This window comes from Hypanus sabinus, chromosome 4, assembly GCF_030144855.1.
Source record: "Hypanus sabinus isolate sHypSab1 chromosome 4, sHypSab1.hap1, whole genome shotgun sequence".
Taxonomy (NCBI): domain Eukaryota; kingdom Metazoa; phylum Chordata; class Chondrichthyes; order Myliobatiformes; family Dasyatidae; genus Hypanus; species Hypanus sabinus.
Genome location: NC_082709.1, coordinates 91,300,610 through 91,316,350, shown reverse-complemented (window position 1 = coordinate 91,316,350; position 15,741 = coordinate 91,300,610). Strand labels below are relative to the sequence as shown.

Here is a 15,741-nt window from a genome sequence, read left to right as displayed (position 1 = left end):
GATTGAGAATAAGAGGTCAGTTATTTAAAACAGAGTTGAGGGAGAACTTCTTCTCCCAGAGAGTTATGGAGGTGTGGAATGCACTGCCTCGGAAGATGGTGGAGGCCAATTCTCTGGATGCTTTCAAGAAGGAGCTAGATAGATATCTGATGGATAGGGGAATCAAGGGATTTGGGGACAAGGCAGGGACTGGGTATTGATAGTGAATGATCAGTCATGATCTCAGAATGGCGGTGCAGACTCGAGGGGCCGAATGGTCTACTTCTGCACCTATTGTCTATTGTCTATTTCCACCGAACTGACTGTGACCCTGGGATGATTCCCACTGAACTGACTGCGACCCTGGGGCCATTACCAATGAACTATGTCCTGGAGCCATTCCCATTGAACTGACTGTGACCCTGGGGCCATTCCCACTGAACTATGATCCTGGGGCCATTACCAATGAACTATGTCCTGGAGTCATTCTCATTGAACTGACTGTGACCCTGGGGCCATTCCCATTGAACTGACTGTGATCCTGGGGCCATTCCCATTGAACTGACTGTGATCCTGGGGCCATTTCCATTGAACTGACTGTGACCCTGGGCCATTCGCACTGAACTGCCTGTAACCCTGGGGCCATTCCCACTGCACTGACCATGACCCTGGAGCCATTCCCACTGAACTGACTGTGATCCTGGGTCCATTACCAATGAATTATGTCCTGGAGCCATTACCACTGCCCTGACTGTGACCCTGGAGCCATTCCCAACACACTGTCTGTGACACCGGGGCCATTCCCACTGAACTAAGTCCTGGAGCCATTCCCACTGAACCGACTGTCACCCTGGGGCCATTCCCACCGCATTGACCGTGTTCCTGGGGCCATTCCCAACGCACTGTCTGTGACCCTGGGGCCATTCCCACTGCACTGACTGTGATCCTGGGGCCATTCCCACCGCATTGACCGTGTTCCTGGGGCCATTCCCAACGCACTGTCTGTGACCCTGGGGCCATTCCCACTGCACTGACTGTGATCCTGGGGCCATTCCCACCACATTGACCGTGTTCCTGGGGCCATTCCCAACGCACTGTCTGTGACCCTGGGGCCATTCCCACTGCACTGACTGTGATCCTGGGGCCATTCCCACCGCATTGACCGTGTTCCTGGGGCCATTCCCACTGCACTGACTGTGATCCTGGGGCCATTCCCACCGCATTGACCGTGTTCCTGGGGCCATTCCCAACGCACTGTCTGTGACCCTGGGGCCATTCCCACTGCACTGACTGTGATCCTGGGGCCATTCCCACCGCATTGACCGTGTTCCTGGGGCCATTCCCACTGCACTGTCTGTGACCCTGGGGCCATTCCCAACGCACTGTCTGTGACCCTGGGGCCATTCCCACTGCACTGACTGTGATCCTGGGGCCATTCCCACCGCTTTGACAGTGATCCTGGGGCCATTCCCACTGAACCGACTGTGACCCTGGGGCCATTCCCACTGCACTGACTGTGACCCTGGGGCCATTCCCACTGCACTGACTGTGATCCTGGGGCCATTCCCACCACATTGACCGTGTTCCTGGGGCCATTCCCAACGCACTGTCTGTGACCCTGGGGCCATTCCCACTGCACTGACTGTGATCCTGGGGCCATTCCCACTGAACCGACTGTGACCCTGGGGCTATTCCCACTGCATTGACAGTGATCCTGGGGCCATTCCCACTGAACCGACTGTGACCCTGGGGCCATTCCCACTGCACTGACTGTGATCCTGGGGCCATTCCCACTGCACTGATTGTGGCCCTGGGGCCATTCCCACTGCACTGACTGTGATCCTGGGGCCATTCCCACCGCTTTGACAGTGATCCTGGGGCCATTCCCACTGAACCGACTGTGACCCTGGGGCTATTCCCACTGCACTGACTGTGATCCTGGGGCCATTCCCACCGCTTTGACAGTGATCCTGGGGCCATTCCCACTGAACCGACTGTGACCCTGGGGCTATTCCCACTGCACTGATTGTGGCCCTGGGGCCATTCCCACTGCTTTGACAGTGATCCTGGGGCCATTCCCACTGCACTGATTGTGGCCCTGGGGCCATTCCCACTGAACCGACTGTGGCACAACAGACAAGGAATGAAGAATATTGAAGAAGAAGATACCCACTGGATAATTACCTCACCAATGCCTAATCTTACCTAAGCCTAGTGAGCCAAAGCCAAAGGGTTACCGCTGTACCACTCACACAATGGCCACTCCTTCTGTCTCTGCTTTATATTTATTCACCCTTGTTAATAAATCCAGTTCATTGAATGTCCACTTCAAATTCCAGAAATTGCTACAAAGCGCTTTTTAAAAAATCTTTATTGCAGACCTGTGTGAGTCGCCTCTTTTTCTCATGCACCTGTTTACTGACTCGCCGCATTTCAAACTCTGAGCACCGCCACAGAGCACGACTATTTTATTCTTTAATCGTGGACCTGTGTGAATTCACCCCTTCTCATGCACCCGTTCACTGACTGCCATAATTCAAACTCTGAAAACTGCTGTGAAGCACTGCTTTTTTTAATCTCAATCACAGACCAAGTAAAGCTTCCTCTTCACATGCTCCCATGCACTGATTGGCCACAATTTAATCTCCCTCCATATAAAAGCCTGGACTCACATGAACTTAGGCTTAAGGGCAGCATACACCCTGTTGTTAGAAGACTATCAAATGCTGCCTAGCATGATAAGTTAGACTCCTGACCTCACAATCTACCTTGCATCTTATTGTTTACCTGCGCTGCACTCTCTCTGCGGCTGTTACACTCTCTTCCGCATTCTGTTACTGTTTTAACTTGTTCTACCTCAACACACTGTGTAATGATCTGATCTGTATGAACAGTAGGCAAGGCCAGTTTTTCACTGTACCTCAGTGTACATGTGACAATAAGAAACCAGATTACCAAATGAGGACTACTTGTACCAGTACAGCACAGAAACAGGTCCATCCAGTCCATTCTGAACCATTATTCTTCCTAGTCCCACTGACTCTTACCTGGACTATAGCCCTCAATATCCATCCATCCAGATATTTACCCAAACTTCTCTTAAATTCTGCAATTGTTTCTGCTTCCTCCACTGCCTCCCTAGTGAAGACCTTAACCCATTATCTCTAGTTCTAGTCTCACCCAACCTCAGTGAAAATAGCCAGCTTTTATTTACCCTATTTATATGTGTAACCCCCTGGGTCACCTCAGGCTCGCTCAGCTCGTTCTCGTCTAGGGGGAGCAGCCTTCGGCCCCGCCAAACTGGGTAATCAGCTGGTGTGGATGCTATGTGATGTCCCCGCATCGCCCAAAAACAGACAGTACACCATAAGCGATTAAATGAGTACAATTTATAAAGGTTACTATAACTAAGTGATTAATAATGATACAGTATATATGAAGAGAAAAAATAAAGAAAAGGCGCCAAACTTATCAAAGTCCAAACCACTTCGTGCACAACCGTTGGAGCTCAATTACTGAAGTCTTCTGGCCACCATTCGATCCCCTCCGAACTCCTCGACTCGCAGCTCAGGACCCTCCGAAGTGGTCAACCAAGCACTTCTAGCTTCATCCCCCCTCCTTGGAGTACCTCCGGGCCTCGGACCCCTGCTTGGGGTCCGTTCCTCACCCAGCTTACAGCATTGCGTCCTCTCTCTCGACCCCCTCGTGCCGATCTGCCCAAAAGCCTGTCAACAAATGCTTACAGACTCAGAAGAAAGAACATTAATCCCCATTTGGTTTACAAAGGAATACAATTCTCCCAGCACTCTCTCGCAACAAAGAAACATTCCTGCTTTTAACAAAACAAAGAAACCCTTTCCCAACAGTAACAAAGAAAAAAGAAGAAACCCCCTTTACATATGCTTCATAAATTTGCCTCTATCAAATTATCCTATGGTCCAGGGAATGAAATATTTAACCTCTCCCTATAACTCAGGTCCTCAAGTTCTGGTAACATCCCTGGAACAACACACACAAAATACTGGTGGAACACAGCAGGCCAGGCAGCATCGATAGGGAGAAGCACTGTTGACGTTTCAGGCCGAGACCCTTCGTCAGGACTAACTGAAAGGAAAGATAGTAAGAGATTAGAAAGTATTGGGGGAGGGGGAAATGGGAAATAATAGGAGAAGACCGGAGGGGGTGGGATGAAGCAAAGAGCTGGAAAGGTGATTGGCGAAAGTGACACAGAGCTGGAGAAGGGAAAGGATCATGGGACGGGAGGCCTCAGGAGAAAGGTGGGGGGGAGCACCAGAGGGAGATGGAGAACAGGCAAACAACTAAACATGTCAGGGATGGGGTAAGAAGGGGAGGGGGGGCATTAACGGAAATTAGAGAAGTCAATGTTCATGCCATCAGGTTGGAGGCTACCCAGCCGGTATATAAGGTGTTGTTCCTCCAACCTGAGTTTGGATTCATTTTGACAATAGAGGAGGCCATGGATAGACATATCAGAATGGGAATGGGATGTGGAATTAAAATGTGTGGCCGTTGGGAGATCCTGCTTTATCTGGCGGACCGAGTGTAGGTGTTCAGCGAAACGGTCTCCCAATCTACGTCAGGTCTCACCAATATATAAAAGGCCACACCGGGAGCACCAGACACAGTATACCACACCAGCCGACTCACAGGTAAAGTGTCACCTCACCTGGAAGGACTGTCTGGGGCCCTGAATGGTGGTGAGGGAGGAAGTGTAAGGGCTGGTGTAGCACTTGTTCCGTTTACAAGGATAAATGCCAGGATGGAGATTGGTGGGAAGGGATGGGGGGGACGAGTGGACAAGGGAGTCGCGTAGGGAGCGATCCCTGTGAAAAGCAGAATGAGGGGGGAGGGAAAGATGTGTTTGGTAGTGGGATCCCGTTGGAGGTGGTGGAAGTTAGGGAGAATTATACGTTGGATCCGGAGGCTGGTGAGGTGGTAGATGAGGACAAGGGGAACCCTATCCCAAGTGAGGTGGTGGGCGGATGGGGTGAGGGCAGATATGCGGGAAATGGGAGAGATGCGTTTGAGAGCAGAGTTGATGGTGGAAGAAGGGAAGCCCCTTTGTTTAAAAAAGGAAGACATCTCCTTTGTCCTGGAATGAAAAGCCTCATCCTGAGAGCAGATGTGGTGGAGATGGAGGAATTGTGAGAAGGGGATAGCCTTTTTGCAAGAAACAGGGTGGGAAGAGGAATAGTCCAGGTAGCTGTGAGAGTCTGTAGGCTTATAGTAGATATCAGTAGATAGGCCATCTCCAGAGGTGGAGACAGAAAGATGAATAAAGGGGAGGGAGGTATCGGAAATGGACCAGGTAAATTTGAGGGCAGGGTGAAAGTTGGAGGCAAAGTTAATGAAATCAACGAGCTCAGCATGCGTGCAAGAGGCAGCGCCGATGCAGTCGTCAATATAGCGAAGGAAAAGAGGGTGATGGATACTGTTATAGCCTTGGAACATGGACTGTTCCACAAAGCCAACAAAAAGGCAGGCATAACTGGGACCCATGTGGGTGCCCATGGCTACACCTTTGGTTTGGAGGAAGTGGGAGGAGCCAAAGGAGGAATTATTGAGAGTAAGAACTAATTCCGCTAGATGGAGGAGAGTGGTGGTAGAGGGGTAGAGAACATCCCTGTAAATTACTTTGTACTTATTCAGTCTTGTTGATATCTTTCCTGTAGGTAGATGACCAAATCTACCAAAGTTCACAATGTGAATTTCTGTTTGCCAAGTTTGTAATACACTATGGCACTGTTGCAGACAGCTGATATTTATGACATTTTATACACTCTGTTATTGACAAAAAGCCAGAAGGCTCACTGTCCTTGCTTTCTCCACAGACTCTCTTCCACCTCTGTCACTATGCTGTGTCTCTGGACGACCACATCTTCAAGGAACCACAGCGCTTCCAGCCCGAACGCTGGCTCCGTGGCATGGCTGGAGTGAAGAAGCCTCACCCCTTTGCCTCCATCCCCTTTGGATACGGCACCCGTTCCTGTCTGGGGAAACGCGTGGCTGAGCTGGAGATGTACAGTGTGATCTCGCGGGTAAGTAGCTGCCACTGAGCGACGTGAACAAAACATGGGCAAATGGGATCTGTTCAGTTGGTCAGCATGGGAAATTGGTAAATTGGTTTATTATTGCCACATAGAACATAGAACAATATGGCACATTACCGGCTCTTTGGACCACAGTGTTTAACATACTCCAAAACCTTCCTTCCATCTATATGCCTAGGAGTTCCTTAAATGTCCCTAACATATCTGACTCGAGCACCACCCGTGGGTCAGCGTGTTAAACCTACTTCTGACACCCCCCAATCCTTTTCTCCAATTATCTTAAAAGTTGTGCCCTCTTGTATTAGCCATTTCAGCCCTGGGAAAAAAGTCTCTGGCCTCTAACATCTGGGAATCTTGTACACCACTATCAAATCACCTCTCATCCTCCCTCACTCCAAAGAGAAAACCACTAGCTCACTCAACCTATCCTCATAAAACATGGATTCTAATCCAGGCAACATCCTGGTACATCTCCTCTGCACCCTCTCTAAAGCTTCTACATCCTTCCTACAATGAGGCAATGAGAATAGAACACAATACTCCAGAGTTTAATAGAGCTGCAACATTAACTCATGGGTCTTGAACTTAATCCCCCAACTAATGAAGCCAAACATATCAAACACTTCCTTAATCACCCTATCCACTTTGAGGGATCTGTGGACATGAATTCAAAGATCTCTCTGTCCCTTCACTCTGTTAAGAATCCTAGCATTTAAGTTCAAAGTGAATCACTTCACATTTTTCTAGATCGAACTCTCAGCTCAGCTCTGCATCCTATCAAAGTCCCGTTGTAACCATAGAACACTACAGCACAGTACAGGCCCTTCAGCCCTCCATGTTGTGCTGACCCATATAATCCTTAAAAAAATGTACTAAACCCACACTACCCTCCATTTTTCTTTCATCCATGTTCCTGTCCAAGAGGATCTTAAATACCCCTAATGTTTTAGTCTCCACCACCATCCCTGGCAAGTCATTCCAGGCAGTCACAACCCTCTGTGTAAAAAACTTACCCCTGATGTCTCCCCTAAACTTCCCTCCCTTAATTTTGTACATATGCCCTCTGGTGTTTGTTATTGGTGCCCTGGGAAACAGGTACTGACTATCCACCCTGTCTATGCCTCTAATCTTGTAGACCTCTATCAAGTCCCCCCTCATTCTTCTACGTTCCAAAGAGAAAAGTCCCAGCTCTGCTAACCTTGCTTCATATGACTTGTTCTCCAAGCCGGGCAACATCCTGGTACATCTCCTCTGCACCCTCTCCATAGCTTCCACATGTAACGTATGACAACTTTTAAATTGACCGACAACACCACCACCCTTTGTGTCATTTGCACCACCTTGGTTCCATGTATGGAGGCACAGTGAAAACTTGTCTTGCATACTTGCGCTTGGATATCAGAGGTAAGCTTTGTACATGGAGAGTGGTGGAAGTGTCAGCCATGATGGTAGAGGCACATACATTTGGAGCATTTAAGAAACTTTTAGATAGACACATGGATGAAAGAAAAAAATAGAGTGCTCTGTAGAAGGAAAGGGTTAGATTAATCTTGCAGTAGGTCAAAAGGTTGGCACAATATCATGGGCCAAAGGGTCTGTACTGTTTTATGTTCTATACTGTTCATTTAAATCAGATCGTTGTACAGTGCCTTGAGGTGGTGCAAGGTAAAACAATGACAGAATGCAGAATAAAGTGTTACAGAAAAGGTGCAGTGTAGGCAGGCAATAAAGTGCAAGGCCATAATTTATTTTTAAACTTATTTTAACTTATTTTTTATTCTTTCTACTTCTCTTCTAATATTTATATCTGTGCACTTGCAATGCTACTGTGACACCGTAATTTCCTGTGGGATTAATAAAGTATACATCTATCTAATAGAGATTGTGAGGTCAAGAGTCATGTTAGGGAACCACTCAGCAGTGGGATAGAAGCTGTCCTTCCATTGTAGAGTCCAACATATTGAGGCAGCAGTATTCCCTTGGTGAATGAGGGTAAGGGAATAGAGAGAGCAGACTGTGACAGTCTGGGGTTAAATGGGGTTAAACTACAAGGCTGGGTTGAACAGATTTAGACTGAGCAGTGACCATAAAGTTCATCAAAGTACATGTGTTAAAATATGCCTCATTTAGATTCAATTCCTTGCAGCCATTTACAGGCAGAAAGGGAATACAATAGGATTTAAAGATCAACAGATAACAACTGACAACCAATGTGTAAAAGACAAATTATGCTAATACAATAAATAAGTAAGTAAATAAATAGATAATTAAGTAAATAATACTGAGGACATGAGTTGTATAGTCTTGAGAGTGAATCCATAGGTTGTGAAATCAGTTCAGAATTGTGCGTGAAGTTATCCATGCTGGTTCACAGTTGTAGGGTAATAACTGTTCCTAATCCTTGTGGTGTGGGAGAAAAACACAGGGTGACAGGGGCTGGAGGGTGACTAGTGTTGGGGGGCATGGTTAGATCAGGAGGACTCATCGGGCACCATAGCACAGATATAGACCTTTTGGCCTGTCTAGTGTATGCCAAGCTGTTATTCTGCTGAGTCCCATCAGCCTGCATTGGGACCACAGCCCTCCGAACCGCCTCCATCCATGTACCTATCCAAACTTCTCTTAAATGTTGAACCCACATACATCACTTCCGCTGGCAGCTCATTCCACACTCGTACCACCCTCTGAGTGAAGAAGCTCACCCTCACGTTCCCCTTAAATAATTCACCTTTCGCCCTTAACCCATCACCTCTAATGCTTGCCTCACCCGATCTGAGGGGGGACAATCCTTCAAGCATTCATCCTATCTACCCATTCATAATTTTGTAGAGAAAAGGGACAGAGGTGGACAGGTTAACCGAAACTGCAGAATTGAGTGTTTCTGTTGTCGGGTTGTAGAGTAACTAGGTGGAATGTGAAGTGATGTTCCTTTAGTTTGCTTTTAGCCACCCTCTGGCAGACATGAGGATCCAGGTGAGGAGCTGTGATAGGCTGCTTAAAGAGGAGCTTTACTTGTCATGTGTACATACGTAGAAACACAGAAATGTACAGTGAAATGCATTGTTTGCATCAACGGCCAGTAGTCCAAGGATGTGCTGGGGGCAGCCCACAACTGCAACCACATTTCCAGCACCAGCATAGCATGCCCACAACTTAACCCATGTGTCTTTGGAATGTGGGAGGAAACTGGAGCCCCCAGAGGAAACCCATGCAGTCTCAGAGAGAACCTATAACCTCCTTACAGACTGCACCAGGAATCTTTCAATGTGCCACCACTGTACCGTGCAGGAGGGGAGAGTGCAAAGAGCTGGCAGTGGATAGCTGAAGGCAAGAAAGGGCTACAGGATGATGAAATCTGATTGGAGAACAAGATGGAAGGTGGAACTGAGGAAGGAGTTGGGAATAGTGTGATGGGGTGGGGGAGGGGGTTGGAGTAAGTGTAGGAAAAATGGTAAAGATCCAAAGGAGAGGAGTGGGTTACCTGAAATTGGAGAATTCAGTGCTCATGCCGTCAGGTTTATCAGTTGTGCTGTCTGTGCCTGACCTCAGTCTCTTCTTCCCTCAGCTGATCAAGCACTTTGAAGTCCGACCAGATCCTTCGGGAAAAGAGATTACAGCCAAAACCAGAACTCTGCTTGCCCCCGAAGGCTCCATCAACCTGCAGTTCATCGACAGGGTGTGACTGACATCTCAACTCTTTCCTGTCCTTCTCCCCAGTTCCATCTTTTGAGGTTAGCAACTCTTGTCAGACCAGACTAATAAACACATCATCAAGGCTCTCACTAGGCTCTATGTGCCTCTTCCACCAACCCCCCCCCCCCCAGAGCCTCCCTCCATTTCCCAATACAGTTGAAAGTTCAAACGTTAAAAGCAAATTCATTATCAAACTCTGTATACCATATGCAACCTTGAGATTCATTTACTTGCAGACATCCACAGGGAAATAAAGAAATAAAGCAGAATCCATGGAGAAACCAGGTAGACTCCCTGAGAGTGAGCCTACCAGCTGTGGGGTCAGTTGAGCAGTAAGGTGAGTGAAGCCGTCCACGGCTCTCCAGCCGCCCAGTGTCTGTTCCTGAACCTGGTGGCGTGAGACACAAGGCTCCTGCACCTCCCACTCAATGGTAGTTGCAAGAAGAGAGGGAGACGGGTCAAACACAGGGTGGGCTAGGGTGGGGGATCTTGGTGGCATGGAGTAGTGGGGCTGAGCTACCCGCTTGTTTGCTGTTCTCGGGCCTCGACGCTTTAATCTGGCTTGAAGACCCCTCCCCCCCCCCGGTGATGTCTGACCTTGGTCTGCTTTAAGGCACCGTACCAAGGTCACGTGGGCAAGGACATCACTCGGTCCTTTGGTTCATTGGCACCATTTCTTTCAGGTGTGGATTTGGTAAATTGATTGATTCTTGTCAGGTCTACCGAGGTAGAGTGAAAAACTTGCCATCCATTTCATCAGATTAGTACATTGAAGCAGGAAAAAACAGAATGTAATGCTACAGTTACAGAGAAAGTGCAGTGCAGGAGACAGTGAGGTGCAAGGCCATGACGAGGCAGACTGTGAGGTCAAGAGTCTGAAAGCACCTACCACCATGATCAAGGACATCTTCCGATCTGCTGTTATTAGACTCTGTCCTCTGGGCTTCAACTTTCATTCTTTGACCTCTGGACCTTGAGGCTTTGACCTCCAGTCTTCAGCTTCTGTACTCGCCAGGACTCACCCTCAATACCTGCCAATCACCCTCGTGCCTCCAAAACCAGGACTCACCGACCTTGGACCTCTGATCCCAGAAACACTAATCAGGAACCAAGTGTCACATATCCGTATAGTACTTTCATACTCTCACCCAGCAGCTCTCTCACACAGCAATCATATGTTATACAGCTTTGGGCTCTGGTTGAGAGTTACATGTTAACCTGTGAGTGCAGATGAAGTCAATTGATAGTCAAAAGCTAACTTTGGGCCTGAGATTCCTGACTTGTATTTTCAGCCTGTGTACCATGAATGTTAGAACATAGAACAGTTCAGTATTCGGCCATTCAGCCCACAGTGTTGTGCCAGACCAGATAGAAATCAAATCAAAAGCACCCAAACACAAATCCCTCCCACCTACACCAGAAGGATAGGAGGATAGGCTGCTCCTATCCTTCCATCTTCTTTACATCCATGCACCTATCCAAAAATCTCTTAAAATTCTCTGATGTATTTGCCTCTATACCAGGCAGCACTTTCCAGGCATCCATAACTTTCTGAGTAAAAAAACTCAGAAAACTCCTATCCTCTTTGAACCTACCCCCTCTCACCTTCAATGCATGCACTCTGGTATTAGACATTTCTACCCCGGGAAAAAGGTACTCCCTGTCCATTCTATCTGTGCCTCTTATCAGCTTATAAACCTCTTTCAAATCTTCCCTCAGCCTCTGACGCTCCAGAGAAAATAACCCAGGTTTATCCTGTTTCTCATGATAGCACGTGTCCTCTAAACCAGGCAGCATCCTGGTATACCTCTTCTGCCCCCTCTCCAAAGCCTCAACATCCTTCCTACTGTGGGATTACCAGAACTATAAGCAATAGTCAAGGTGTGGCCTGACCAGAGTTTTATAAAGTTGCAACATAACCTCCTGACTTCTGAACTCAATGTCTCGACTAATAAAAGCCAGCATTCCATTCGCCTTCTTAACCAAGGAGCTGTGAGCCTAGATCCCAGTATCTCTCTGCTCAGCAACACTGTTAAGGATCTGGCCCATAACGGTGTACTGTCTTCTTGCACTTGCCCTACCGAGGCGCAACACCTCACATTCACCATTTCACTGCTGACATCTGTAACTCATCTATATGTGCTGTTTTCTTTGCCAGTCTTCTACACTATCTACAGCTCCACTGATCTTGGCATCATCCACAAATTTACATCATCCACCCATCTATATTTTCATCCAGATCATTTATACATTAATCTTTTTCTTTGTTATCTGTTAGGTCAAAATAGAAAGCAAAAGAATATGAGAATTTTTAATTATGTGTTAACTCTTTAATTTGCCTGTAGTTACTGAATGATGTTTATCTAGAAAATGTACGTGTGTTTACTTTCCCTTTTAGGACAATAAAATTAGAGTCAACTTTATGATCACTGAGATATGTTGTGAAATCTGTTGTTTTGTGCATACATTAAAATATGCAAACATGAGATTCTGCAGATGCTGAAAATCCAGAATAACACACAAAACTGATATAAGAATCTCGTCCTGAAATATCGACTGTTTACTATAAGAAATGAAAAAAGTATATCTAAGTGGTGAAAAAAGAGAGCACAATATTGTTCATGAGTTTGTGGACTGTTCAGACGACTGATAATGAAAGGGGAAAAGCTGGTTCAAAAACACCGAGTGTGTCTCTTCCAGCTGCTGTAGCTCCTTCCTGATGGTGGCAATGGGAAAGGCTCATGCCCTCTGATGGGAACTGCCTTCTTGAGGTATTGTCTTTCACCGGTATCCTCAATGCCTGGGAGGCTGGTGCTCACCATGGAGCTGGCTGAGTCTATAAGCCTTTGTAGTCTTTTCCGTTCCTCTGCGGTGGCCCTCTGCACTAGATGGTGACACAACCAGTCAGGATGCTCTCTACTATACGTCTGTCCAAATTTTCCAGTGTCTTCGGTAACATACCAGTTTCCTCAAACTCCGAATGAAATATAGCATGCTGCAGTAAAAAAGAGCTACTCAGCTGTTTATTATTGGGCTGGGAGCTGAATGAGCTAAATCATTCTATCCAAGTACATATCAACATGAAAGGCCCAGGCTCCACCTTGACTCTGCTTCAACTTGTCTCAGTTCTGCCATGTCAAATTCCCTCCAAATCTACTCTAGCAATAGCCAAGCATTGGCTCAATCCCGCTCTCAGGCCCAGCCACATTATGCCACAGCTCTCTGGCACCTTTGAGACTTTAGTCTGTGGCACAACAATGCCAGGTCGTTCACAAGCTTAACTTGGAAAGGGAAGCTGCAGGCTCTTGATTGCAGTGAGTGCTTACCAGAAAACATGTCGGTGATAAAATAGTTGTTTGCTTTGTTTCACTGGCCGCTGGCAAGTAGTCACCAACTTCACTGGCACCCTTTTACTGGCACCCTTCACTGGCACTGGCCAAATGTAGAGCCAGTACACTTAACAGTGTTAATGAGCAGAGGGGTCTTGGAGTCAAAGTTCATAGCTCCTTGAAAGCGGCCACACAGGCTGTTAGGATGATTATGAGGTCTTATGGCATGTTTGCCTCTATTAGTTGAGGCAATGAGTTCAAAAGTCATGAAGTATGTTTAAGGTTCATTTTATTGTCAAAGTATGCGTATACAAATCTGATATTCATCTTCTCCAGACATCATGGAGATACAGAAGGACCATGGACATTGGGTAGGCTGAAGTGATTAGGCTGCCCATTTGATAGAATTAGGACAATATTGTGAGCCAAAGGCCCGTACCTGTGCTGTACTCTGTTCCATCCAAACCCCCGTAAGACCATATTCAGGCCATCAAGTCTGCTCTGTATTCCATCATGTCCATAAGACCATAAGATATAGGAGCAGAAGTAGGCCATTCGGCCCATTGAGTCTGCTCTGCCATTCAATCATGGGCTGATCCAACTCTTCCAGTCATCCCCACTCCCCTGTTTTCACCCCATATCATTTGATGCCCTGGCTAATGAAGAACTTATCTATTTCCGCCTTAAATACACCCAATCCTCTACAGCCACTCGTGGCAACAAATTCCACAGATTTACCACCCTCTGACTAAAGTAATTTATCTGCAACTCAGTTCTAAAGGGGCATCCTCCATTCTGAAGTCATGCCCTCTTTTTATAGAATCCCCTACCACGGGAAATAACTTTGCCATATCTAATCTGCTCAGGCCTTTTAATATTTAGAATGTTTTGATAAGATCCCCCCTCATTCTACTGAACTCCAGGGAATACAGCCCCAAGAGCTGCCAGACGTTCCTTATACTGGTCAAAGAACACTGAGGCTGTCTACAAGAAGGGTCAGAGCCGTCTCTATTTCCTGAGGAGACTGAGGTCCTTTAACATCTGCCAGATGATGCGAGGATGTTCTACAAGTCTGTGGTGGCCAGAGCTATCATGTTTGCTGTTGTGTGCTGGGGCAGCAGGCTGAGGGTAGCAGACACCAACAGAATCAACAAACTTATTCGTAAGGCCAGTGATGTTGTGGGGGTGGAACTGGACTCTCTGACGGTGGTGTCTGAAAAGAGGATGCTGTCCAAGTTGCATGCCATCTTGGACAATGTCTCCCATCCACTCCATAATGTACTGATTAGGCACAGGAGTACATTCAGCCAGAGACTCATTCCACCGAGATGCAACACTGAGCGTCATAGGAAGTCATTCCTGACTGTGGCCATCAAACTTTACAACTCCTCCCTTGGAGTGTCAGACACCCTGAGCCAATAGGCTGGTCCTGGACTTACTTCCACTTGGCATTATTTACTTATTATTATTTAATTATTTATAGTTTTATATTGCTATATTTCTACACTATTCTTGGTTGGTACGACTATAACAAAACCCAATTTCCCTCGGGATCAATAAAGTATGTCTGTCTGGTAATCCTCTCATTCCTGAAATCATTCTCATGAATCTTCTCTGAACCCTCTCCAAAGTCAGTATATCCTTTCTAAAATAAGGAGCCCAAAACTGCACACAGTATTCCAAGTGTGGTCTCACGAGTGCCTTATAGAGCCTCAACATCACATCCCTGCTCTTATATTCTAAACCTCTAGAAATGAATGCCGACATTGCATTCACCTTCTGCACCACCAACTCAACCTGGAGGTTAACCTTTAGGGTATCCTGCACAAAGACTTCCAAGTCCCTTTGCATCTCTGCATTTTGAATTCTCTCCCCATCCAAATAATAGCCTGCCTGTTTATTTCTGCCCGTTAATGTCTGATTTATTATCCCTCTCAACTGCATTCTCCTGTCTTCTCTCCATAGACTTTGCTGCCTCTGTTAATCAAGAACCCATCAATCTCTGGTTTAAATATAGCCAATGAGTTGACCTCCACAGCTGTTTGTGGCAATAAATTCCTCAGATTCACTTCCCTCTGGCTAAAGAAATTCCTCCTTATCTCTGTTCTAATCATCTAATATTCTTGTTGGCAGCTCATTCCATATTTGCATCACTCTCAGACAACCCTTAATTATTTCACCTTTCCCCCCTAATTGTCTAGTTCTAATCTCACCCATCTTCAGGGGGAAAAAGCCAGCTTGCATTTACCCTATCTATACCCTGCATAAGACACTATAAGATTCCTCCTCATTCTCCAATGCTCCAGGGAATGAAGTTCTAAGTTATAACTCAGTTCCCCAGATCCTAGCAGCATCCTTGTAAATGTTCTCTGCACTCTTTTAGTCTTTGCTGTAGGTGAGCAGAACTGCATGCAATACACTCAAAATGAGTTCCTCCAGCATTTTGTGTGTTGCTCAGATTTCCAGCATCCGCAGATTTTCTCTTGTTTACGATACTCATTAATGTCTTATACAACTTCAACAAAACATACCTCACTTTATTGAATGCCAGAAGCTCTCTTTATGACTCTCTATATCCATGATGGCACTTTTAAGGAGTTATGGGTTTTTATTCCCAGATCCCTCTGTTCTACTGCCCTCCTCACTGCCCTACCTTTCACCATGTAGGT

The 15,741-nt window shown here is 46.6% G+C and overlaps 1 protein-coding gene across 3 annotated transcripts in view; it reads left to right on the top strand.

Moving 5' to 3' along the window:
* Positions 1–12,176, top strand: part of LOC132392987 (sterol 26-hydroxylase, mitochondrial) — a 176,499-nt gene extending 164,323 nt beyond the window's left edge. For all 3 annotated transcript variants that reach the window (XM_059967652.1, XM_059967651.1, XM_059967653.1), the window contains exons 8-9: positions 5,832–6,038; positions 9,616–12,176. In XM_059967652.1, coding sequence (XP_059823635.1) covers positions 5,832–6,038; positions 9,616–9,732 — 324 coding nt within the window. In that variant the 3' untranslated portion in view covers positions 9,733–12,176. The remainder of the gene's footprint in view (positions 1–5,831; positions 6,039–9,615) is intronic.
* Positions 12,177–15,741: the final 3,565 nt, after the last annotated feature.